The sequence below is a fragment of the Oryctolagus cuniculus genome, chromosome 9 (genome assembly GCF_964237555.1).
Source record: "Oryctolagus cuniculus chromosome 9, mOryCun1.1, whole genome shotgun sequence".
Lineage (NCBI taxonomy): Eukaryota > Metazoa > Chordata > Mammalia > Lagomorpha > Leporidae > Oryctolagus > Oryctolagus cuniculus.
Window position 1 is genome coordinate 39,013,343 of NC_091440.1, and position 27,416 is coordinate 39,040,758.

Genomic DNA, 27,416 nt, shown 5'->3' on the forward strand with positions numbered 1-27,416 from the left:
ATAAGAACCACTGGGATAGTTAGGACTATTCCAGTAGCTTCCAGTAGAAAGCTTGGCCGTTATTCCATGTAAATCTAGAGGCAAGTTTCCCGTCCTACAAGGCAGCCAGAGCCTAAGGCTTTCAAAGCACAGCTGAGTCTGACCAACCCAGAGCTTTCACAGGTGTTGGGAGCATGGTTGGAGTTAGGGACCAACCCTGGCCGGCTTCCTTTGTGTGCTGCCACAGCTGAGCTTGTGTGGGCTTTTCCATCCCTCCGTGCTCATCACACTGATGTCTCTGCTAGTTGGACTTCAGGTTTCTGCCCCCACTGCTCACCCTGCAAGAGGCAGGCAAGTTTCCTTCTGTTCCATGGGATACTACTACGAGGAATTGAAACTTGAAAAATGAATCAAAAAAATCTTTACAGGACATTTAATACCTCAGAGAACAGATGTAAGAGCAAAGGAAGAAGTTACAGACTTAGAAACAGGTGGGGTAGGTAAAATGTGTTAGCACTTTGAAACTGTGCCATTTTAGCCCTTATTTTTAAAATATATTTAAAGTGGCTATTATTTTGTGTACTCTTTAATTTTTTATTCTGTTTTTATTTTCAAAAAACAGAGACAGACCAGGAGAGACAGGTCCCCCATCTACTGATTAACTTCCCAGTTAACTGGACCAGGCTAAAATGAGGAACCCCAAACTCAATTCATGTCTCCCACCTGGGTGTCAGAGACCCAAGTACTTGAGCCAGCACCTGTTACCTCCCAAGGTGAACAGCACCAGGAAGCTGGAACTGGGAGCAGAAGAGGGACTCAAATTCAGGGACTTCAGTATGTAATGTTGGAGTCCCAACCTGTGGCTTATCAGACATAGCAAACACGCATCCCTCTGTCTTGGATTTTGCTTTTCCTCCTAGAATTCTGAATGATCAGATGTCTGTTGGTGGTGTGTACGTTGCACTGGCACTGGATGGGCTTTTCACTCATGGTTACACTGTCTGCCCTTCCTCCTGCAGGTCTGCCCACACCTCCCAGGTTGCAGAGCTCCTAAACTCTTGGCAAAAGAAAGTCTAAGTAGCTGAAGCAGTAGGTCAAGACTTGAACTCGTTCTTGAAGTAGAGGCCCAAGGTCAAGGTGTCTGCTTAGGGCCTGCTTTCTGTTCTGGAGGTCACCCTTCTGTCAAGCCCTCGTGTCCGAAGGAGCAAGACAGCTCTCTGGGGCCTCTATGATGAGTACGTGAGCCATTCATGAGGGTTCTGACCCCAATACCAGATCACCTCGAAAGGCCCCTCTTGCTAATGCCTTACCCTTGGGGATAAGCAGGGCAACATAGGAGTTTGGGGGGTGGGGACACAGACACTGGACCACAGCACCCTGCAGCTTTCCACCAGTGATCTGATCCCTTCTTATGACGGTTTCTGGAAAGACTTCATGGGACACTTTGAGATCACAACAGGTTGCAGCTTCTGAGTCACAGAGTCCACAAAATGGGATAATTCCATAAGTGCTGTGTCCTTGTAGCCTACCAGGTCATCACTGAATTGGTTCCCCATTCCTGTGCATGTTATCGGTTTTAATTAGCATCCCTCAAAATGTAATGCATTTCTGCTGAAACGAAAAATTATGACTTGGAGTTGGAAATTAGATGGCCTATTTAAAACATAAAATTATCCAAGGGAATGGGCTAACGTTGGATAATTTACAAATGTTTTCATCCCTGGCAAAGCCAGTGTAATATGTTTTCTGATTATTTATCATCATCTCTGTGTAAGTGCAAGAATGATTCAGGATGCATTAATAATCCACAGTGCTGCAGAAGCGTCTATGGAGAATATCAGACAACAGAAGTGAAAAAAGAGACGCTAATTGATGGGTTCATTGCCCAGCCTTTGCTCCAGGGCAGTGACTTCCAACCTTTTGAGAGAGAAAACTCCTTAAATTTCTTATCGATTTTCTGCCTTCACTACTACATCCTACATGGGCTCTATGACGTAGATTTTTTTCAAACTGAATTTTATTTGAGCATGTGCAACTTCCCTGGAGGGAAACAACAATATCCTAATACACTTGTAGCTCAGCACTGGGAGACAGAGTGCAATAACATTTATTAAGGCTCACCAACTTCGAGGCGCTGTCTTCAGCGCTTTGTTTGTGTATTAATTCATTTAAGTCTCATCACAATCCTTTACAGCAAATACGTTTATTTATTCCCCTTTATAGAGATGAAACAGAGTTCTCGAGGGCGTCATTTACTTGTCCTGAGTTGCAGTTAGGTGAATGGACTGAGTAATCTGACTGCAGTCCTGGACACAACCCCTTCTCCCTCTTAGCCTGGATGGCCAACAGTCCGCAGTTCAAAAGTAGAACAAGCAGGATGGGCATTTGGTGCCACATGCTATGTGGACTGCCCACATTCCGTATCAGAGTGCCTGGGTTTGAGTCCTGGCTTTGCTCCTGATGTCAGCATCCTTCTAATGAGCCCCCCGGGAGGCAACAGGTGATGGCTAAAGTATATGGGTTCCTGCTGCTCATGACGGAGACCCGGATGGCATTCCTGGCTCTTGACTTTTGCCCAGCCCAGGATATTGTGGGCATTTCAGAAGTGAACCAGCGGATGGAAGATTTCTCTTTTTTCTCTCTGTGTCTCTGCCTTTTAAATAAATAACAAATAAAAAATGTAATAGATAAAACACTTATAGATGGAAGTTGTGTAGAAATTCCTGGCTGTATTTATCGTGTTCCTTGTTTTTTATGACTTTCAACCACACAGCCCTTCTAGAGTAATCTTATGACACATGTCAATCCCTCGGTGTGCATAGATTCTACCTGCCTTGCTCTGTGGTTGCTCAGATTTGGGTTTTGCTTGACTTCTGTTATTATTTTTCTTTCACGAACATGATACATATTTCCTTACCCAAATTTGAAAACCCAAAATCAGACAGTTCTTGTCTCATAAGATATGGAAAAACAGCTGTGGAGGGAACACTTAAAAATATGTATAGAATGAAGTAATTTAAGAAAGTTAAATAATCCCTGTTTTAATCCCAAAGTTATTTTCTTGCATCTACCAGAATATAATAATCAGCTATGTTGCTATCCTCATTTTATAAGGGGTCTTCAGAAACTTTATGGAAAATATGAATTATAGAAAAGTGTTTTGTGGATTCTGAAAATTTTGGCACCAAAATAAACTTACTTTTGTGTTCCAGTTTCCCACAGACCTTTTTTTTTTTTTTTTTTTTTTTTTTTTGACAGGCAGAGTGGACAGTGAGAGAGAGAGACAGAGAGAAAGGTCTTTCTTTGCTGTTGGTTCACCCTCCAATGGCCCCCGCGGCCAGCGCACTGCGCTGATCCGATGGCAGGAGCCAGGTGCTTTTCCTGGTCTCCCATGGGGTGCAGGGCCCAAGCACTTGGGCCATCCTCCACTGCACTCCCTGGCCACAGCAGAGAGCTGGCCTGGAAGAGGGGCAACCGGGATTTCCCACAGACTTTTAAAAGTATCTGCATACATTCACATTTTAATATGGAAATGTACTTGGCCAATGTGGTCATCTTCTGACTGGCTCTGACATCTTCCTAAAGAAGATGCTTAACTAGGTCTCAATGATAGTGTACATATTCTAGTCTTCTTGCAATGAAAAGCAAATTTTACATAAAACTAAATGAGTATTTCAAATGTTTTTAGATATGCACACTATTCACACACAGCAAAGTCACAGCCTTGGTAGTCTGCCATTTATTTTTGTTGTCTAATAAATAAGGCAAATGAAACTGATAATTAGTGTAAATTTTGTATCTAATTAACATGTTATGGTAACTCATGCTTAATTCTTCAGTGTTTGCCCTAGAAGATTTAGTGTAATGGAATCATGGGCAAAAAGAAGGTGTCAGTCCACTCTGTTGTTTTACACATGAAGAAACTAGAATCCGGGGATGCTCGATGGACATGTTCAAGGTTACACAAGAATAACACTTTTCCATTGTCTACACCCCTTTGTAAGGGTTCTTGAAGAACAGGAATAGACCCTCTCAGTAAACTAGTGAAGCACATTTCAGGAATAAATAAATAGGTTTTGTATAGATTTCTTTTCGATATGTGATCCAGGGAAAGGTTGCAGTGAGAGCTGAAGTACTAAATTAATAAGATGGCCAATAAAATATGTAAACCATGAAGCCCCATGGCGACTTGTTAGGTTTAGGAACACATCAGCTTTGTGAAGCACCTCACAGGTTGCCTTCTGGTAGACTAGATAGAAGACATAAGACAAACTGCATTGCAGTGATTCAAAAATAGGGGGGGGGAGGGAACCCCAGAAATACTGTGGGACATACTCTTTTATTCAAGTATCTGTATATTTTAAAAGTTTTTTTTTTATCATGGAGAGAACTGCAAATTAAACAAAAATATTTCATTTATGATTCTAAAAATAATAAAAGCTAGAGACTATGATATATATTGGAGTGTGTTTATTAATATGTAATTTCCTACTGGGACACCCTTTTGTTTTGGTCACTCTCTTCTGTCAACATTATTATATCATTTTTCTCCCTAACCTGCTCTTTACCTTTTTAAAGATTTATTTATGTTTTTGTTTATTTGAAAGTCAGAGAAAGGAGGAGGAGGGAGCGGGGAGAGAGAGAGAGGAAGGGAGGGAGAGATCTTTCATCTGCTGATTCATTCCCCAAATGGCCGCAATGTATAGGGCTGGGCCAGGCTAAAGCCAAGTGCCAAGAACTGCATCCAGATCCCCCATGTTAGTTAAGGCAAGAACACAAGGACTTGGCCATTTTCTGCTGCTTTCCATCTGCTGGTTCACTCCCCAGACAGCCCACAACTGCTAAGGTCTCTGAGCTAGGTCAGAGTCAGGAGCCTGGAACTCAATTCAGGTCTCTTACATGGGTGGCTGGGAGGAAGTACTTGAGCCATCACCTTCTGCCTCCCACGGTGTTCATTAACAGGAATTTGAAGTACGTAGAGTAAGGATTGACCCCAAGCACTCCAATATGGGATGGAGACGTCCCAAATGGCATACATGCCCCTGGGATTTTTCTACTCTCTGTAGATCAGTTAAAAAAAAAAGAAATACCTACTAATACTCTGCTGGTATATGACAATAACATTGTTAAGCTTTTTCCTGTCCTGAGCACTGTGTTTGGAACGTAATACACATTATATCTAAGTTTTGCAAACTTCTGTAGGACGTTTGCATTTTTCAGGGAAGAAAATGGAGGCACAGGAAGGGTTAACTGCCCAGGATTGCACAGCCACTAGGTGGCAGGTAAGGGGTGATCAGAGTTAGCACTTTGGAGGCCTGCGAATCTGCCACAGTCTGTACCTTAAGGAGCACATACTACCCACACACGTCATTTAAAAGGCATCAGTCATCACAGGGGCACAACAGGAACTAGTGCTCCCATCACTGTGCAAGGCAGTTGTAGGAATTCAGGCAAAGGATTCCCTCCCACCCCAGGAGGGGCTGTTGTGAAGGTCAGGAAGAAATCTGGAAGAACTGGGACTTGGGCTGGGCCCTGAGTATTCAGTGAGAATTAGATACAGAAGATGTTGGGGTAGGTCACTCAACAGGATAGTGACCTGAACATTGAGCTAAAAGAAGAATGAGAGGCATTTGGTCAAAAAGTGGGCAAACCAGTCTATATAAAACTCAGTTTACCTCTGAGGAGTAGAGGAGAAAGAACTTTTCCTGATGTTTACTGGGTACTCCGTAAATGATTCCAGGCTCCATGCTATGTGCTATTGAATTTCCTGAGTAACTCCAAAATCGATAATACTGTCCCCATTTGACAGGAAAACTGAGAGTAAGGGCAAGGTAGAGGTGTATAGAGTGTGATAAGGATGCCTAGACAGGCTGGTAAAATATTGCAGTGTGATGACAAAGTACTTCTCTGTTTTGTACAAACTAAGGTTTTTTTCTTGTTTCATTTATATTTTCACTTTTTTGTTTTGTTTGTGTAAGTTTCACTCTGTCTTAATAATAGCCAATGATGTTGCCACGAGGTGTAGCTAGAACTCTCCGAGGCGGGCATTGTGACTCATCAGGATAAGCTGCTACCTGCAATGACTGCATCCCACGTCAGAGTGCCGGATCGAGTCCTGGCTGCTCCACTTCAGATCCAGCTTCCTGTCAATGTGCTTGGGAAGGCAGTGGGAGATGGCTCAAGTCCTTGGGACCCTCCCACCCCTGGGATAGAGCAGGATACACTTTGGCTCCTGGCTTTCAACCTGGCCCTGATCTGGTTGTTATGGCCATTTGGGGAGTAAACCAATGGATGGAAGATATCACTCTTTTTATCTTTCTCTGTGTGTCACTCTGCCTTTCAGATAAATAAATCTATAGAAGTAAAATCTACCAAAGCTATTCTGATCATCCTACCCTTCACACCTATACTTCAAGATGAGTCTAGTCTACTGGTCTCCTTCACTACCAGTTGTCATCCTCAACCCATACTGAAATTCCTTCATTGCCTATAAACACATTTTCTGGCTCCTTCATTCAAGGACCTATCTTCCAGCTATCAAAACTTACATAATGTAACTTACTAATAGGGATAATGGCTGTACAGTTTGAGAAATGCTTCCTAGGCCAGTGACATTAATTAGATATTATCTCCAAAAGGCCCAGAGTTTCTATGAATTTCGATGTATTCCTACTGACACAGAGATCAACATAATTAATATTTGATTCTTCAGGCTGCCAGTATAAACTGTAGTACTTTCAAGACTGGCTCCAAGTGTCAGGAAAATGATTCTCATACCCTAGCAAACCCACCATTTTATGATGTCTTCATATTGTCTCATAATTTCTACAAGTTGCATAGTGTCAGATGGCAAAGATCACATTGTCAAACAGGGACTTTATATAAGACCATGATTTTGCTGGGCTTATATAAAAGTTAATGTGCAGCTCTCCACATAATGTATCTTATGGTTTCTAAGTACAGTACGGAGGCTGATTGTCAGAATGCTCTGCAGGATTCATGGGATATGTTGTGGTCAACTGTACACACATCTGGCATCACCAATGCAAGGTTAGGTTTATTCAGAGCAGGTTATAGGGGCAGAAGATTGACATAGCCATTAAGACACCACATGAGATACCCATGACCCACAGCATGGGTTTGAGTCCCAGCTGCACTTCTGATTCCAACTAACTGCTAATGCACAACCTGGAGGCATCAGAAGATGGCTTAAGTACTTGGGCCCTGCCACCCACATGGGAACCTGGATGGAGTTCCCAACTCCTGCCTTTGGCCTGGCCCATCAGTTGTTGCAGGCATTTGTGGAGTAAATCAGCAGTTGGGAGATCAATCTCTGTCTTCCTGCTTCTCTCTCTCTCTCTTTTTTTTTTTTTTTTTTTTTTTTTTTTTTTTTTTTGACAGGCAGTTAGATAGACAAAGAGAAAGGTCTTCCTTCCAGTGGTTCACCCCCCAAATGGCAGCTACGGCAGGCATGCTGCGCAGATCCAAAGCCAGGAGTCAGGTGCTTCCTCCTGGTCTCCCATGCGGATGCAGGACCCAAGCACTTGGGCCGTCCTCCACTGCCTTCCCAGGCCACAGCAGAGAGCTGGACTGGAAGAGGAGCAACCGGGACAGAATCCGGTGCCCCAACTGGGACTAGAACCCAGGGTGCCAGTGCTGCAGGCGGGGGATTAGCCAAGTGAGCCATGGCGCCGGCCATCCTGCTTCTCTCTTTTAAGTGAATGAATGAGTGAATGAATGAAATCCCTATCTTCCTCCAAAAAAAGGAAAAGATGTATTTTTTCTTTTTATATTTTCAGACATCAAAGAATCTTAGCCCATCTTTTAAGAAAATAACCCAAAAATGTAAGATTCTTTACCTTAAAAATTACAAACATTTGGGGGCTAGCACTGTTGTATAGCAGATTAAACTGTTGCCTTTAGTGCCAGCATCCCACATGGGCACCGGTTCTGAGCCTGCTCCACTTCTGATCCAGCTCTCTGCTAATGCACTTGGGAAAGCGGTGGAAGATGACCCAAGTGCTTGGGCCTCTGTCCTCTGTGTGGGAGACCTGAATGAAGCTCCTGACATCCTGGCTTTGGCCCAACCCCTATCATTGTGGCCATTTGGGGAGTGAACAAGCAGATGGAAGATCTCTCTGGCTCTTCCTTGCTCTCTTCTGTAACTCTGCCTTTCAAATAAATAAATAAATAAATCTTTTTTTTTTTTTAGAAAAAAATCCTGAACTTTTAATCCACTATAAACCTATAACTATGTACTCCTTTAATCACTAGTACCCACAATTTACTTGGTGCATTAGGCATGTGAGTTACAAAAGTGAAAAAGAAAAAGTCCACCCTTCCCTCCACATATGTGGACCCTACATTCAAGTGAGAGATATGGATGATGTGCAAATAAATATCTCATGCAGTGTTGGCAGTGATAAGGAGTAGGAAGAGAAGCAAAGCAGTAGACCGTGAGAGGGTGTGGGTGTCAGGGCCAAGAGAGCTGTTTGGAGTGAATGCTGAGATGTGCTCACTGAACAGGGAACATTTGGTTGGAGTCATGAGTTAAGTGAAGCCAGAGCCATGTGATGAGGGTGGACGAGCAATAATGGAGGCACTGAGTTGAGATGCATTGGGTACATTCCAGAAGTAGTGTGAAAGCCATTATGGAAGAAGCTGGAAGAAAAATGATGTGATGTGAGGGTTCTGCTAACATCTTAGAGGTAACAATAAAGACTTGGGGCCTTGTTCTCAGTGAAATGGGAAACCACTGATGTTTTGATAGGACATTACTTGTTTTATTAAGACTGTGGGAGACCACTTCACAGCCTTTAGGATGGGTATTATTTTAAAACAACACATGTTAGTGAGGATGTTGAAAAATTGGAGCACTTTTGCTTTGTGGAATGTAAAATAGTGCAGCTGCCATTGAAAACAGTTTGGCAATTCTCAAAAATTTTTTTTTCAGGCAGAGATAGGCTGATGTGTATTTTTTTCATATATGCAGTAGCACCTACTAATAGAAAATGTTAAAACATACAATTACCATATGATCCAACAGTTTCACTTCTGGTTTGATAGGATACTTCAAAAAAATTCTTGGAAATTTGGAAATGAAAATCTAAGTTTATTTTGGTGCAAAAATTTTTGAAGTTCTTATGCATGATTTTTTCATACTATGCATTTTCCATGAAGTTCTTGAGAACCCCTCATATGCCCAGAAGAATTGGAAGGAAGAACTTTGATTCTGATCATAGCAGTTTTATTTACAGTAGCCAAGAGGCAGAAACAACCCAGGTGTCCAGTCAGTGGAGAGTAGATTAATAAAATGTAGTCTGTGATATGAAGTACACACATGCACTGTGCTCCCCCATTCGCGGAGGAACGACACAGGACCCTGCACTGTTCTTTTGTCTGCTCGGCCCTTCCCGGGTTGGCTGCCGACCCCTCCAACTCCGTGGAGGGGCTGCTCCCCCTGCCACTTTCCCCACTTCCGCGGGGGAGCGGCACACCGCCGGCCGGCTCTCTCGGGGGCTGCTCAGATGTTATCCGGATGTTCCTGGTGCATGTTGTCTCTCTCCTCCTTTATAGTCCTCTTCCACCAATCCCAACTCTGCTACCCACACGCCGAGCACGCTGCTCTCCTCCAATCAGGAGCAGGATCAACTCCTGCAGCTCATCAGTCAAACTGGCGAGAGGCAGCTGTGTAGAAGTTGTTTACTCCTCTCCCAGCGCCAGATTGTGGGAGAGCAGATGCATAGAATAAGTCTTCAATTCCAGTAACAGTCTAGTCCGAGTTGCTCCCCACAGTGCACACAGGACTAATACTAGGCCTTAAAAGGGAATGAAATTTTAACCACATCCTACCACACAGATGGACCTTGAAAACGTCATGCTGGGTGAAATCAGGCAGACATAAAAGGCTCGTACTGTATCGTTCCCCTTCTACAGGGTACCTGAAGTAGGCGAATTCACCAAGGCAGAATGCCCACTGGGGAATACTGGAGGCTGAGGGAGTGGGGGTGACTGGGCAGTTATTGTCTTCACAGGAACAGAAACTCTGCTAGGAATGGTGACATCCTAAATATTGGTGATGATTGCACAGCAGTGTGAATGTGCTTAGTGCCACATAATTGCACGCCTAAAGTGGTTAAAAGGTGAAATGGTTAAAGATGTGCTATGTGTATTTTAGTATGCACATGCAGGTGGGTGGCGGATGGGCATGGAAGCAGGGTTGGCAGTTAGATCCTGTCTGTAGCAGAAAGTCAAGTAAGACATTAGTATGACTGTGAAGACAGTGAGAAATATTTAAATTCGCTGTGCCAGTTTTTTTTGTTTTTATTTTATTTGAAAGAGAGAAGGGGAGAGAGAGAGAGAGATCTTCCATCTGCTATTTCATTCCCCCAAATACCTGCAGCAGCTAGAGCTGAGCCAGGCTGAAGCCAAGAGCCAGGAACTCCATCTGGGTCTCCCATGTGGGTAGCAGGAACTCAAATACCTCAGCCGTCACTTGCTGCTTCCCCAGGATAAGCTTTAGCAGGAAACCAGATTAGAAGTGAAAGGGGCCCGTCGCCGCCGCAGCTCAATAGGCTAATCCTCTGCCTGCGGCGCCGGTCCCAGTTGGGGCGCCGGATTCTGTCCCGGTTGCCCCTCTTCCAGGCCGGCTCTCTGTTGTGGCCCGGGAAGGCAGTGGAGGATGGCCCAAGTGCTTGGGCCCTGCACCCACATGGGAGACCAGGAGGAAGCACCTGGCTCCTGGCTTCCGATCAACGCAGCACGGCGGCCATTGGAGGGTGAACCAACAGCAAAGGAAGACCTTTTTCTCTGTCTCTCTCTCACTGTCCACTCTGCCTGTCAAAAAAAAAAAAAAGTGAAAGGGCCTAGACTTGAAATAGGCCCTCCAAGATGGTGGTAGGCATCCTAAATGGTAACTTTGCCTGCTGTGACACATGCCCACCCCAGGGAGACATTTGGAAAGTTGCACAGTAGGTACTATTGGCAGAACATGCATGCTAGAAGGGAGTAGTGACCACACACAATGGATGCCTGTTTAGTTCTGAGTGTGTAGGGGGAACAGTGGTTGTCTTTTGAGAAAAGGAAAATGAGATGGTTTGGGTAGAACTATCATCAGTTCAGACTTGAACATTTTAAAATTAGAGTTGTCTATTGATATACAGTATAAGGTCAAAAAGATGTGTGAGGGACCAGCACTGTGGCACAGCTGGTTAAGCTGCTGCCTGCAACACTGGCATCCTATATCAGTGCCAGTTTGAGTCTGGTTGCTTCACTTTTGATCCAGCTCCCTGCTAATGTGCCTGGGAAAGCAGCAGATGGTCCAGCTGCTTAGACCCCTGCCACCATGTCGGGGACCTGGATTATGCTCCTAAATCTTGGCTTTGGCCTGGCCCATCCTCTGCTGTTGTAGCCCTTCTGAGAATGAACCAGCAGATAGAAGATCTCTGCCCTTCAAATAAATAACTAACTCTTTTTGTATGAGTCTCTGCCATCTGAGGGGAGAAGGGTTTTGAAACAGAATTCTGTGCCATATAAAAAGATAGTAGTTCAAGCGTCCCATATGAAACATGGATATGAGCAGAATCACCCAGGCAGAGTTGAAACAGGAAAGTGGCCAGGGAACTGAGTTGAAAGACAGTGCAACATGCAGAAGTCAACAGAGGAGGAGGTAAGAAAGGTCAGGTGCTTTTCCTTGATACACCTAATGAGCACCTCTCTACCAGCCACTGTTCCAGGTGCTTGGGAAGAGAAGTACTAAAAAGTCATCACCCACCTCTTCTCACCTGTGTTCATGGGTGAGTCACTTCACTGAACCCCAGATTTCTCACTGGGTGAAACCTGAGGGTAGCACAAAGTGAAGCAGCAGTATCTCCGGTCATTGCCTAAATAGCCACCTGTTGACACAGGTGTTTTAATCATTTCTGTAACCTTGCAAGGTCTGAGTCTTGTTGTTTCATCGGAAAAGAAACCAATGCTTAGGAAAGCTGACACATTTTGCTAAGACAGCTAAAAATGTACCAGCATTTTTACTTATGAACACCCATCTTTTAGTCCTTCCACTGCTACAAACTGGGAACTGCTCTGGCCTGTAGAATGCTCAGCAAGGCACCGGGGGCCACAGCGAGTACTTCAGAACTTGTTTCTTTCATCCCCTGGTCCTCCCCGCCACTTCAGTGCATCTCTTTGAGGTCCTGCAAAACAAATTCCTATAATTAAAACCAATCAGAAAAGCAATCACCTAGGTCATCAAGTATGTAAACTGCCTGCCATAAACTTAGCAATATCCCTGAAAGAATTTAATGAATGTTAATTGACTAAATAAACAAAAAGTATGCATTTTTAGTCTAATTTTCTCTGCAAAGTACCTGGCCCTTACAATTACACAATGGGCAGCATGTAATGAAATTCCATTACCATTAAACTTATTTTATGAGCTTTCTTTTATAAAATTCATTCAAGTTAGCCCTGAAAATACTAATGTATTACCTAGTTTCCCCTACCCTTTGAAGTTATTACTAATCTAGACAGTTACAAGGAAGTGCCACTCTGCTGTCTTCCAAACCTGAATCTATCCTTTACATGTGGACTGTTAATCACTTCTTACCTTGCCACCTTTCCTGTAGACTCTAGAGAATGGCAGCTTAGTCCCAAATATCCTGGTCGCCAGGCTAACCCGCCAGGGTCAGCTTTCATTCCTCTCTCGTCCTTTCTCCCCATCATCCAGTCAGTCACCAGGAATCAGCCATTCTACCTCTGCAGCGCTTTCAAGTTCGTCCCCTCTGACTTAGATTTAAAGACGCCGTTTTGGTTCAGTTAGAATCCATTAATTTAGAAAATGACAGTAAGTGGCTCTCTGATTGATAAAGGCCTTGACTTTAATCACTTCCTCGCCAATGAATCCTACTTTCATAAGCCAGAGTTTCTCTCTTAGAACTCAGAAACAAAACCATGACACAGGCCTACAAAATGGAGTCCTCCTCGGAGGACCGTTCTGAGTCCATGGTACCTTGCCCTGGCCTTGCTGTCTGCCCTACGTTCTTTCCTACCCACCCATTAGTATTAGCATCAAGGGAGGATCACTGCACCAATGCGCACAAACACCTATCTGCGACACCAGTCTTTTTGGTGGGGGGAGGCTCTATTTACATGGCTGAACAGCACAGGAAACAAATGTGTCTCACTGATTGGGGTCTGGAAGAAAGTTTTCTGGTTTGGGTAGGAATAGCTGGGATGTGGAAGTACTAGCCAGGCAACTTCTCCTTGGAGGGGCTTGGAAGCAGGCCGTGTATGGTAAGGTTTGGTGAGATGGGCTCCAGCCCTAGATGTCCGTACATGTCAAAGCGCTAATGCTCCAGCATTTAAATGTTGCTCCAGCTCTTGTCCTTTCTGTCCTCCAGCCTAGGTTTCTGCTCCTTAATCACGTGCCTGGGTTGCATGACTTGCAGTTTTCAGCTCTCCGTTCCCTGTGCACCTGTGTGACTAAATCTTAAGCAGCTCTCCTAAGAAAACAGGAACTTGAGAAATATATCCGACACATTGTTAAAGCATGAGGTGGGAGAACTTTCTGGAAAGGAGAAATATGATGGGAAGGCTTTGAGTATGTAGCATCAGGAGGAAACCTGGTACAAGAGGTTGTCTTATATCACTAGGAATTCTGCATGTTAGGCAGTTTGGTATTAAGAAGATTAACTGTGTGATTCTTTACCTCAGTAATCGGCAGTTCTCTGTTCTTCTGCCTCCTCTTTCCCATACACAGATCTACCTACCATTGTTCTTTCTTTTTTCATTTTTTAAAAAGATTTATTTATTTATTTGAAAGGCAGAATTACAGAGAGGCAGAGGCAGATAGAGACAGAGAGCAAGGTCTTCCACTCCCCAGATGGCCACAACAGCCAGAGCTGTGCCTATCTGAAGCCAGGAGCCAGGAGCTTCTTGAGCCATCTTCCACTGCTTTGCCAGGCCATAGCAGAGAGGGGGGTCAGAAGTGGAGCAGCCGGGACTTGAACAAGTGCCCATATAAGACGCCGGCACTGCAGGCAGCGGCTTTACCCACTATGCCACAGCTCCAGCCCTACCATTGTTCTTTCAAGATCCACTTGTTGGTGTCCTCCATTTAGTTGGTCCTAATCTTCCCAAACAGAATTAGATACTCCCACCCCTGATTCCCATAGCACTTTATTATGCTCCTCTTTATCATGGATCGTTTTTATGGCTTGCATAATTATAATTTGCATACACAATAAGTTGGAAAAAATTTTTATTATCTTAGCAGCTGGCAGCAAATTCCTCCAGAACAAAACTCTCGGTGTGGAAAATGTACCTTTCAAAAAGCTTGAAAGTAATCTGTATGCTGAACTCCACCCATTCCTCCCAATCAAGACCTTGGATGTGACCTTACCCCAAAGCTTTGGCTAGAGGAAAACTGGTTTTTGCGTGTACCAAGGGAAGGAATTTGCTGTTTTTCTCTTGTGTAAAGTCGGTCTATATGGAGGGGAGAGAAGAAACCACGGGAGAAATGGAGGAGAGTCAGGGTCAGAAGATGCAGAGCTTGAGGCTGGGTGGGACCGGTGCACAGGCTGAGGGAGCCAAACACATTTGGCAATTAGAGGGGATACTAGGTAGTGGGTGCAGAAGGAACCCCTCAGGATCTGTCGTAAGAGGAGCTGCTAAACACTCAGGTGAGTTTCTGTGGTTGTTCTTGATGCGCAGATTGGAGAAGGTGCTGATTTAGCATCAGGACTAATGTGGCAGGACACTGTGGCCTGAGAACTTAAACCTCCCAGAAACTTACGTGCAGAGTGTGGCAGAGGCTGGGGGCCTTTCACTTACACACATCTGAGAATTGGCCAAGATTTGCATTATTTTTCAAATATTTGAGGATGATAGGAAACCAAATGCTGCACCTTTTTAAACTGTAGAACCACTAAGAATGCTCTCCCATGCCCACTTTCTTTCCTATGGTAAACTCACAGAAAATAATTGTTCTATTTGACTGTCATTAATGTTGGGATGAAAAGTACCTATGTAACTGCCTGGTACTAATTTTCTCAGCAGGAAAAAAATATAAGTAGGATATATATAATTTTTTTCCTTTTTTATTTAGTAAATATAAATTTCCAAAGTACAGTTTATGGATTACAATGGCTTTCCCCCCCATAATTTCCCTCCCACTCACACCCCTCCCATCTCCCACTCCCTCTCCCATTCCATTCACATCAAGATTCATTTTCAATTATCTTTATATACAGAAGATCAATTTAGTACATTATATATTAAGTAAAGATTTCATCAGTTTGCACCCACACAGAAACACAAAGTGTAAAATACTGTTTCAGTACTAGTTATAGCATTACTTCACATTGGACAACACATTAAGGACAGATCCCTCATGAGGAGTAAGTACACAGTGACTCCTGTTGTTGACTTAACAATTTGACACTCTTGTTTATGGCATCAGTAATCTCCCTAGGCTCTAGTCATGAGTTTCCAAGGCTATGGAAGCCTTTTGAGTTCGCTGACTTCGATCTTATACCGCCAGGGTCATAGTCAAAGTGGAAGTTCTCTCCTCCCTTCAGAGAAAGGTACCTCCTTCTTTGATGGCCCCATTCTTTCCACTGGGATCTCACTCGCAGAGATCTTTCATTTAGGTTTTCTTTTTTTTTTTTTTTTTTTTTCCAGGGTGTCTTGGCTTTCCATGCCTAAAATACTCTCATGGGCTTTTCAGCCAGATCCACATGCCTTAAGGGCTGATTCTGAGGCCAGAGTGCTATTTAGGACATCTGCCATTCTATGAGTCTGCTGTGTATCCCACTTCCCATGATGGATCGTTCTCCCTTTTTGATTCTATCAGTTAGTATTAGCAGACACTAGTCTTGTTTGTGTGATCCCTTTGACTCTTAGACCTATCAGTGTGATCAATTGTGAACTGAAATTGATTACTTGGACTAGTGAGATGGTATTGGTACATGCCACCTTGATAGGATTGTTTTGGAATCCCCTGGCACGTTTCTAACTCCACCATTTGGGGCAAGTCCAATTGAGCATGTCCCAAATTGTACATCTCCTCCCTCTCTTATTCCCACTCTTATATTTAACAGGGATCACTTTTCAGTTAAAATGTAAACACCTAAGAATAATTGTGTGTTAATATATATAATTTTTAATCACCAATAAACATGGTACAAAGATTGAATTTTGTCACCTTGATGGGTGAGAGATTTCCCATCTTTCCACAGGAAAGATATGTTGTAGGAAAGGAAGTACAAGGTAGAGTTCTTATGTCTGTCATCTTTGGGGCACTTAACTGTTCTGAGTTACTCTTTTCTCACATAATTTCTTGACTATAATTCTCTGCCACTAACATCTACTCTGCCTTGATGCAGTTTTCATATTGATCTAAGTTTATGCTGCCATCAAAGCCATTATCACGTCAGCTGCAGTATTTTACACTGGACACCAAGTGTACTTCAAACAGTACAGTACACACCGAGAGTCAAACAGTAATATCTAGCAATATTCTGCTCCCAGGAATTGTAGACTGTTCTGACAATAATGGAGAAAGGTGAAACTAGTCAAATAAAACATATTTACCTGATGCTTTAAAACTTGCAAGTTCATATCAGACTCTTAAGTGGAAAGGAATGGGCGAAGTCTGAGCAATTGGTAGACAGTATGGCCCCAAGACTAGTGATAGGAGATGTTCTATAATATAGAAATGTTAAACTCTGTTGAAGCAGACTAAGAGCGAAACAGGTTGGAAAGAAAGGGTAAATGTTACCAAATGAGAACTGTTTGCATAATAACAAACAGTTCTTGGTAGTAAACATGGTATCATGGAGCTGCAGTTTAAGGAAGAGCCCAGAACTTCCCAGCTTATTCTGTGAGGCCAGTATGACCTTGATAGCAAAACTATCAAAGATTTCATAAGAAAACTGAACACCAGTGTCCCTTACAAATACGGTGCAAAAGCCCTCAGCAGAATACCAGAAAACAGATTGTAGCAACATATAGAAAGGGTTCTAGCCATAAAGAGTGGGACATAACACAGGAATGAAGCTGGTAGGACATATGCAAATCAATAAGCATGGTATACCATATTAATGGAATAAAAGACCATTGGACTATCTCAGTAGATGCAGAAAAGACATCTGATAATACCCAACATCTTTTCCTTATGAAAACACTCAGCACCCTAGAAATAGAAGAGACTGCCCTCAGCCTGATAAAGAGCATCTGTGAAAAACTCACACACACTTAAAGATCAAAGAGTGAATCCCTTCTCCTAAGATCAGGCAAGATAAACACACCGCTAACACTGTTGTCACAGCAACTAAGAAAAGGAGTTACAAAAAACCTTAATTGGAAAGGATGAAGTGAAAGATCTCTGTTTGCGGTTGACATGCTCTTTGTATGTAGAAAATCCTGAAGAGTTTTCCCAAAGATTGTTAGAACTAATAAACAAGTTCAGCAAGGCTGCAGGACACAAGATCGATATACAAAAATCAATTGTATTTCTGTACACTAAAATAGTTCCTTTTACAACAGCATGAAAAAGAAGAAAACACCTGGGAATAAATTTAACAAAAGAAGTGTAAGACTAGAACACTGGAAAATAAAAAACTTCATTTTAAAGATTATTTTAAACTTAAATGGAAAGATACCATGTGTTCATGGGTTGAAAGACTAAGTTAAGAGAGCAGCATTCTATAAATTGGCCCACAGATTCAGTGCAAACCCTAACCTAATTCCCAATGCATTTTTCTTTTGCAAGAATGGATCAGACGATCTTAAATTTCATATGGAGACATCCTTGGGTCAAACGAACAAATTTGGCAGACTAATGTTTTCTAATTCCTAAACATACCTCAAAGCCACAAAATCAAAAAAAGGGTGGGACTGGGATAATTCTACATGTATAGAGCAAGGGAAGAGAATTAAATCCAAGAATAAACCCTTGAATTTATGGCCAGTAAATTTTGTCAATGGGCCAAGGCAATTCAGTGAAGAAATAATAATCTTTTCAATTGATGTTGCTGAAACAACTGGATACTCACATGCAAAAGAATAAAATTGGACTTCTTCTTTCCTTACACTCTACACAAAGGTTAATTCAAAATGGATCATGTCTCTAAATGTAGGAGCGAAATCTTTAAAAGTCCTAAAAGAAAACATAGGAATAAATCTTTGAGACTTTAGGTTAGACAAAGAGATCTTAGATACAACAGCAAACACATGTACCACAAAAGAAATAATTGGACTTTATAATAATAAAGAATTAAAAGTTTTGTGCTTTTTTTTAAAGATTTATTTATTTTTATTTGAAAGTCAGAGTTACACAGAGAAAAGGAGAGGCAGAGAGAGTGAGAGGTCTTCCATCTGCTGATTCACTCCCCAGTTGGCCACAACGACCGGAATTGTGCCAATCTGAAGCCAGGAGCCAGGAGCCTGGAGCTTCTTCCTGGTCTCCCACGTGGGTGTAGGGGCCCAAGCATTTGTGTCATCTTCTGCTGCTTTCCCAGGCCACAGCAGAGAGCTGGATTGGAAGTAGAGCAGCCGGGTCTTGAACTGGCATCCATATGTGATGCTGGCATTTCAGGCCAGGGCGTTAACCCACTGCGCCACAGCGCCAGCCCGTTTTGTACTTTAAGGATAGGATCACTAAAGTGAAAAGATGGGTGGGCACGGCATAGAATACCTGTTTCATGTATTGGTGTGCCAGTTGGAGTCCCAGTGACTCCACTTATGACCCAGCTTCCAGCTAATGCAGTCTGGGAAGCAGCATATGGCGGTCCAAGTGCCTGAGCCCCTGCCACCCATGTCGAAGACCCAGATGGAGTTCTGGGCTCCTGGCTTTATCCTGGTTTAACCTTGGCTATTGTGGACATTTTGGGAAGTGAACTAGTAGGTGAAACATCTCACTGATCCTCTCTCGCTCTCTCTCTCCCTCTCTCTCACCCTGTATATCATTCTGCCACTCAATTAGATGAAAATAGACATTTTTTAAAAGACAGCTCACAGAAAATATTTGCAAATCATATCTAATAAGAAACTTGTACACAGAGTGAAGAAATTTTTACAGCTGTACAATAAAGACAATTTTAAAATGAATAAAATATATGAATAGACATTTCTCCAAAGAAGATATGCAAATGACACATGAGAACATAAAAAGATTCTCACTATCATTAATCATTAGGGAAATGCTAATAAAAATTACAGTGAGATCCCAATTCCTTAGAATGGTTAAAATTAGAAAGACATCATATGAAGAAATTTAATCTTACAGTGCTGGTCAGATTGTAAAATGATCTGGGCATTTTGAAAAGCAGTCTAGTAACTCTTCAAAATATTAAGTGTAGAATTAGCATACAGCCTAGTAATTCTGCCCTAGGTATGTAACCAAGAGATTTGAAAGCATTTGTATTCCATACAAAAACGTGTAAAAATGTTAATAGCAGTGCTGATTAATCAAATCACAAGAGCCAAAAATGGGATCATCCTAAATGCCCATCAACTAATGAGAAGATAAACAAAATGTGATGTATCCAACAATGACATTTTCTTTGACTATAAAAAGGTATAAAGTACTGATGCATGCTGCAACATGGATGAACTTGGAAAACTATGCTAAGAGAAAGAAGCAAGACACCAAGGACATGTTGCACGTGATTCTGTTCAATTCTGGATAGAAAACCTAAAAAGACAAACAGAAGGGAGGTTATTGTTGCCAAGAACCAGGAGTGCAAGCCAAGTGACTCCTAATGAGTGTGAGATTTTCTTCTGGGCTGATGAAAGGGTTTTGGAACTAAATAAAGGTGATGGTTGCACAATGTTCTGAATGCATGGAATATGAGGGGATTGTACCAGTTGTAAGTGTCTTGTTTGGCATATGAATTATATATTAATAAAACCATTATCCCAAAAAGGAAGGAGAAACATGTTAAGAGATACTGGGGATCTATTAGACATTCAGTCAGCTTTCTATTACACTAAACTAAACTTTATGAAGTCTCCATTCAACAGTTGTTATTAAATATACATTGAGGCCGGCACTGCGGCTCATTAGGCTATCCTCCACCTGCGGTGCCAGCAGCCCAGGTTCTAGTCCTGGTTAGGGCGCCAGATTCTGTCCCCGTTGCTCCTCTTCCAGGCCAGCTCTTTGCTGTGGCCCGGGAATGCAGTGGAGGATGGCCCAGGTCCTTGGGCCCTACACCTGCATGGGAGGCCAGGAGAAAGCATCTGGCTCCTGGCTTCGGATCGGTACAGCGCGCCGGCCGTAGTGGCCATTTGGGGAGTGAACCAACGGAAAAAGGAAGACCTCTCTCTCTCTCTCTCTCTCTCTCTCTCTCTCTCACTCTCACTGTCTAACTCTCTCTCTCTCTCTCTCTCTCTCTCACACACACACACACACACACACATTGAAACATAGAAATCTGAAAATCAAAGATAGAGGCCATCTGAGGTGCCATACCTAGTAGTTATAGTAAGCTCTAAGATATATCTAGGGGCAGGCATTGTTGCAGGTGTTAAGATGCCACTTGGGGGATCTGGTGTTATGGTACAGTGGGTCAAGCTGCTGCTTCTGGCTCAGGCATCCCATATGGGGGCCCCCGTTTGAGTCCCAGCTGCTCCACCACCACCGCCAATCTGGCTCCCTTTGATGCACCTGACAAAGCAGTGGAAGATGGGAAAATGGCCAAGTATTTTAGCCTGTGCCACCCACATAGGGGACTGAGATGGAGTTAGTGGGTCTTGGCGCTAGATCTGGCTATTACAGTCATATGGGAAATAAACCAGTACTTGTAAGATTCTCTCATCTCTTATCTCTTCTCCCTTCTCTCTATCTTTCTCTTCCTCCCTTCCTCTCTCTCTCTCTGTCGCTCTGCCTTTCAAATAAATAAATCTTCCTAAAAAATAAAGATGCCACTTGGGGTGCCCATATCCCATATTGGAGTACCTGGATTTGAGTCCCAGTTCTACTTCCAATTCCAGCTTCCTATAAAGTACACACCCTGGGAGGCAGCAGATGATATAGTTCAAGTACTTGGGTTCCTGCCATCCACATGGGAGACCCGGATTAAGTGCGTGACTCCAAGCTTTGTTCTGACCGTGCCCTTGCTGTTGCAGGCATTTGAAGAAATGAACCAGCAGATGGGAAATCAGTCAATCTGTGTGTGTGTGTGTGTACACACTCATATTGCCTTTCAAATAAATAAAAATAACTTAAATATTTTAAAGAAGGATGTATCTAGATTTTACATTACAATTCCTCTGTCCTCTCCTGCCCAAAATTGGAGATTCTTGTTTTGTTTTCGTTTTTCTTAAAGATAATATAAACATTTAGAGATCTGCAAATTACAACTCGTATCCAAGTTTCACCTGATCTTGTACACTTTAAAAGGAAGACACGCTCCGTTTTTCATTTCTGTTTCTTTAGCATTAGTAGTTTGCCTGGTTTCAAAAAGACTTCATGGTGTCTGCATTAGATAAATGAGTATATACAGTTAAAACCAGTAGTTTTATGTTTCAGGCTACTGTTTCTGAGCTTTCTAGCACCCAAAGCAAAGGAGTAAATAGGATGGGGCTTATAGTTATATCTAATGAAAAAAAAATGGAAGAACAGCAGTGTTGCTAAACAGATTTTCCTTCACACATAGGAAAATAACCACAGAGATCTTTCTGCAACCTTATTGAAAAATGGAAAAGTCTTAGCTTTAAGGGGAGCCCAATGTCTGGTTCTAGCTCTGCCTCTATTGGACTGTGTGGCCTTGCAACAGTGATTATTCTAATCTTCCCTAGCCTTAGTGTCCTCACGTTCAAAATGTCCTCCAAATATGGATTTGAGCTGTGTTACGTTTCCAACATTAACCTGACCTAGTATTAAAAATTAATTGAAATTTGGCCTGCGCCGCGGCTCACTAGGCTAATCCTCCGCCTAGCGGCGCCGGCACACCGGGTTGTAGTCCTGGTCGGGGCGCCGGATTCTGTCCCGGTTGCCCCTCTTCCAGGCCAGCCCTCTGCTGTGGCCAGGGAGTGCAGTGGAGGATGGCCCAGGTGCTTGGGCCCTGCACCCCATGGGAGACCAGGAAAAGCACCTGGTTCCTGGCTCCTGCCATCGGATCAGCGCGGTGCGCCGGCCGCAGCGCGCCGGCCGCGGCGGCCATTGGAGGGTGAACCAACGGCAAAGGAAGACCTTTCTCTCTGTCTCTCTCTCTCACTGTCCACTCTGCCTGTCAAAAAAAAAAAAATTAATTGAAATTTTCAAAAAGAGAAATTAAAAGCAGGTAAAATATCCCCTCTCTGATGGGAAGGTTCTTGTTTTTCTCAAAAATTCAATTATACATTTTATGGTAAGAGAAGTGCCTATTTGTGGTACCAGACAATCATTTTCATCACAAAAACTCAACTACCACTGAGTTCTACTTGAACTTGTTATTTATATATCCCCATGATGCAATAAAAACTTCTAGTAATTTATAAAAGCTTAAGTATGAGATTGTTAGCTGATAAAACTTCAGTGCTGTTTAATAAAACAGATCTCTAGTGTAACATAGATCTGATTAATGATCAGCATAAAATAGATGGAGGCCTGTTTTGATGGTCATGTCAAAAGTTTATGGGTGCATTACAATGTGTCATTGGAACTATCTGGGACCTCTTAGGTAGGGTTTAATATTTGAAACGTAGAGTCTCATACTGTATTTGCCTGGGGTACATCCATATGGGACTACCCTATTCCTGAATCTCTTTTATTAGAAGATCCTTTTGATGTGGAAAATGAACCTTCTCCTACCCAATTCTACCCTAGAGCAGTGTGGTGAGGCCGCAGTGGATGTGCTTGGGAAAGTCCTTGGAGAATCTTCTTCCCACCTTCCTTCCTCTGTTCGCCTCCTTTCACCCTTTCAAGCATCTGTTAATGATGTCAGCTTCTACAGGAGCTTGCATGAGACTTTATCTTCCTTCTTGAGTAGCTTGGTTTATCTTCAGTCAAATAGGAAAATTTATTTTTCTAATTTAGCATAATTCGTAGAGGGTCTCATAATCAGTTAAGATAGATACAAAATTCTGTCCTTGTAAGGCAATAGGGGATGGTAGGGCCCTGGCCAACGAGAGGAGGGCAGGGTTTGCCTTAAAGGCAACAGATTAAAATAATTACCTGTAATCCCTCTCTGACCTAGAAAATGTTTTGGGGGTTCACAAAATCCACTAAGCCATGACTCCTGGCATGAAGCATAATTTAAACTTCAAAGTATTCTAGAGAAATTCTGTAGGAAATTTTTTCTAAAATATTTGAATAAGTTTTGTGCCTTCCATTTAGTGGGTTTGGGCAATATAATTAAGAAATCCAACAAGTTTCAGAGTCCTTGTTTCATCCTACACTATCACTATTGGTTGATTTTATGGAATACAGTCTTTGCAATACATAAAGGCCCTCTCAAAGTAACCATTTTGAATAGACACTGTGTATCTGTTGTTTGTGTTAGCAAACAACCCTCTTTCAGCTTGCATTCTAATCCCATCACAAAGTTTGATAATAAAACCAATCATAGCTAATGAAATTGGTGATTCATTTTGTCTATTTCAATTATCTTTACACATTTTTGCTTAATATAACTATGTTCTCACTTTCCAAATCAAAAAAAAAGAAAAGAAAACTTATCTAAGTCTGTTTTTTTGTGGTTTTTAGTGATCTAGAAAATGATATGGAAAAAATATATTGTAGTAGCTATTATATTGCAATAAAATCCTGATATACTATGAATCAATCCACAGGCTCCCCCCCCCCATAAAAAAAGAGGTACCCATTTGTAATCCCATTACTTTTCATTAGCTTTGTAGGCAATTTTATGTATTGAAATAAAACAATAATTAGAAATATTTTGGACATAATCCACCCATACAAAAAATGGAAAATGCTAATTTGAATGCATTGAATGTTGAATATATAGAGGATTGAGCATTTTGACATGTTTTAGCAAATACATTTCTCATGATTTGTGCATGTTGTTAAAACATTGTTACTGGATCCACATTTGATCATGAAACGGTATAGTATCTGAATCACAACTTTCAGAAAGGGTGGCAGTTACTAATCTTCCAATTGCAATCTGTTCAAAACCAGTTTTCCAAGAGGAAACCACAGACAGTAGTAGAAGAGGAACTTTGTGCCAGTGAGTCTGCTCTGCGGGTACCTGCTGGGGAGTTGGTAGTGAGTGTATCTCCATGGCACCTTTCCCCAGTAAGTGTCATGGGAAGGAGTTGACGGAGCTAGATAAGAGATAGCGTCTGGGGAAGGATGGAAAGATAAATATGAAGATGCCTACTTCTGAGAGCCATCTGCTGGCTGAGAGCAAGCCTAGGAAATAACCCGTATGCCTCGCTTATCCACATGAATACAATTTCCTTCATTGAGATGTTTGTAATCCCTGTGAACTAAAAGTCCTATCAACTCTTGTTTGATGGAGGGCATCAGTAATGCATTCCAAAGGTGGTGTTTGGTTGCCTAACAAGGAAGTTGTTCTACTTACTGGTATTCTGTGGCAGAAGGTAATTCAGAATTCCCGTAGGTAATATTTCATGTCTTATTCAAGTAATCTTGAATATAAACTTTGAAAACAGGAGAAAATATATTTCTTCAAGCAGTACCCCCACTTACCTTAAAGTAACTCTGTTGTTTCACTAATTCAAAATTCTTCTTGGTAGAATTGTAAATAAACTGAAATGATGGGGAAGGAACTGTATGTAGTTAATGGTCAAGGAAGTCAAGGCCCAATTTAGCCCTGGAAGGAACATTTCCCTGGGAAGAAGTAGATGATTTTCAAAAACTTTAAGAATATATATTTTTAAAATTTTTTTGAAAGATTTATTTTATTTATTTGAAAGAGTTAGAGAGAGAGGTAGAGACAGAGAGCGGTCTTCCATCCTCTGGTTCACTCCCCAGATGGCCTCAATGGCCAGAGCTGAGCTGATCCATAGTCAGGAGCCAGGAGCTTCTTCTGGGTCTCCCACCCGGTGCAGGGGCCCAAGGACTTGGGCCATCTTCTACTGCTTTCCCAGGCCATAGCAGAGAGCTGGAGCAGAAGAGAAGCAGCCGGGACTAGAACCGGTGCTCACATGGGAGGCCAGCGCTTCAGGCCAGGGCTTTAACCTGCTGCACCACAGCACCGCCCCCTAAAAGATTTTTAAAGATGTGTTTATTTGAAAGGCAGAATTCGAGACAGAGGAAGATCTTCCATCCAAATGACCACAGCGGTCAAGACTGGATCAGGCTAAAGCCAAGAGCCTAGAACTCCATCCGGGTCTCTCAAGGGTGGCAGGGGCCCAAAAAGTTGAGCCGTCTTCCACTGTTTTCCCAAGCACATTAGCAGGAAGCTGGGTCAGAAGTGGAGCAGCAAGACTCAAAACCATGCTTATGTGGGATGCCTGTGTCCCAGACAGCAGCTTAACCCACTACGCCAGAATTCCAGCTCCAGAAACTATTTTCTTAGGTAAATTAATAGTAAGTATAGAGTGAAGCTGAGGCAGTGGGGGAAGATGGCGGCGGCCGTTCCGCAGCGGGCGTGGACTGTGGAGCAGCTGCGCAGCGAGCAGCTGCCCAAGAAGGACATTATCAAGTTTCTGCAGGATCACGGTTCAGATTCGTTTCTTGCAGAACATAAATTATTAGGAAACATTAAAAATGTAGCCAAGACAGCTAACAAGGACCATTTGGTTACAGCCTACAACCATCTTTTTGAAACTAAGCATTTCAAGGGTTCTGAAAATGTAACTAAAGTGTCTGAGCAAGTGAAAAATGTGAAGCTTAATGAAGATAAACCCAAAGAAACCAAATCTGAAGAGACTCCGGATGAGGGTCCACCAAAATACACAAAATCTGTCCTAAAAAAGGGAGATAAAACCAACTTTCCAAAAAAGGGAGATGTTGTTCATTGCTGGTACACAGGAACACTACAGGATGGGACTGTTTTTGATACTAATATTCAAACAAGTTCAAAGAAGAAGAAAAATGCCAAGCCTTTAAGTTTTAAGGTTGGAGTAGGCAAAGTTATCAGAGGATGGGATGAAGCACTCTTGACTATGAGTAAAGGAGAAAAGGCTCGACTGGAGATTGAACCAGAATGGGCTTATGGTAAGAAAGGACAGCCTGATGCCAAGTATCCTTTTTTCCCTCTTTCATAATTAAAGAAAAACAAAAATTCCACCAAATGCAAAACTCATTTTTGAAGTGGAATTAGTGGATATTGATTAAAATAGCTGTGCTTCAGATCTAAAGACATCAGCAACAATGATAAAACATGGCCTTGACAAAACTTATGTAACTTGTTTGTTACTATTATAAGGGAAAACTCAACTGGAAAATTAAGAGTTAAAACTTGCTTACTTGATCTCAGTTTTTGAGAAATGCAACCCCCTTATAAATCCATGAAGTCTAAAGTATTTTACTACAACTATAAAATATAGTTAAGGAGAACTATTTCTCCTTTTACTTAATGTTGTGAACTAAAAGGCTCAATAAAAATTAATCCGCTGTCAAAAAAAAAATAGTAAGTATATATACTGTTGCCTCTCTGAAAGTATTTATAAAGCAATTTATCTAAAAATTCTTTTTTAAAGATTTATTTATTTATTTATTTGAGAGTTAACAGCAAGAGAGAGAGAAAGAGAGAGGAGAGAGATCCTCCATCTGCTGGTTCACTCCCTAAATGGCCTCAATGACCAGGGCTGGGCCAGGCTGATGCCAGGCGCTTCCTCTGGGTCTCTCATGGGGGTATAGAAACCCAAGCACGTGGGCCATCATCTGCTGCTTCCCCAAGTGGATTAGCAGGGAGCTGAATCAGAAGTGGAGCAGCCAGGACTCGAACTGCACCTATAGAAGACACTGGTGCCACAGACAGTAGCTTAAGCTGCTATACGACAGCGCTGGCCCCTTAGCAGGCTCCACGTAAGAACACTTTAAGTGTCATTGTTTTAGATAATTGTGTTAGAAGAGACATTCACATTATACAGATTAGTTTGTGGCTTTTGTTTTTTAATGTTTTGTCGTGTGCTGGTAGGTAACACTAGCACGTGCATCTGACTCAGTGGAATGTAGCAGTTAAGGGTCACTGCAGCAGTCAGCCGCTTGGGTGCACTTCCTGGCGCAGCACCTGCTTGGCTAGGCTTTAGCCATCCATAACCGCCCTGTGCCTCAGTTTCTTCCCCTGTAAGACAGAGACACTCACAGTGTCATCCTCAGAAGGTTGCTTTGTTGCTCGAGCATCCGGAGACGTGCGTGCCGAAGCGTAAGCATTCTGTAAATGTCAACTGCCATGGCCACCTCAGCCACGCTCCTTGAGTTCTGTTGAGGGTGAGCTTGAATTTGCTGAACACCTTCAGTTCCACTGTTCCCTGCCCTTGTTTTTAAATGTCAGATGTATGTGCCCTCTTGCCAGCCTTGA

The 27,416-nt window shown here is 42.5% G+C and overlaps 2 protein-coding genes across 11 annotated transcripts in view; both read left to right on the top strand.

The window, feature by feature from the left end:
- The window catches only part of KLF12 (KLF transcription factor 12), a 519,070-nt gene that overhangs the window by 450,297 nt on the left and 41,357 nt on the right, over positions 1-27,416 (top strand). The gene's annotated exons all lie outside the window — the stretch shown is intronic.
- Positions 25,478-26,520, top strand: LOC100348481 (peptidyl-prolyl cis-trans isomerase FKBP3-like). Its single transcript, XM_051850625.2, has 2 exons — positions 25,478-26,132; positions 26,164-26,520. The coding sequence occupies exons 1-2, from the start codon at positions 25,513-25,515 to the stop codon at positions 26,225-26,227; spliced, it is 684 nt and encodes a 227-aa protein (XP_051706585.2). The 5' UTR covers positions 25,478-25,512; the 3' UTR covers positions 26,228-26,520.

Coding starts and splice junctions, on each gene's coding strand:
- LOC100348481 (XM_051850625.2), top strand. CDS start 25,513: ATGGCGGCGGCCGTTCCGCAGCGGGCGTGGACTGTGGAGCAGCTGCGC. Junction 26,133..26,163: donor AAAGGACAGCCTGATGCCAA/GTATCCTTTTTT, acceptor TCATAATTAAAG/AAAAACAAAAATTCCACCAA.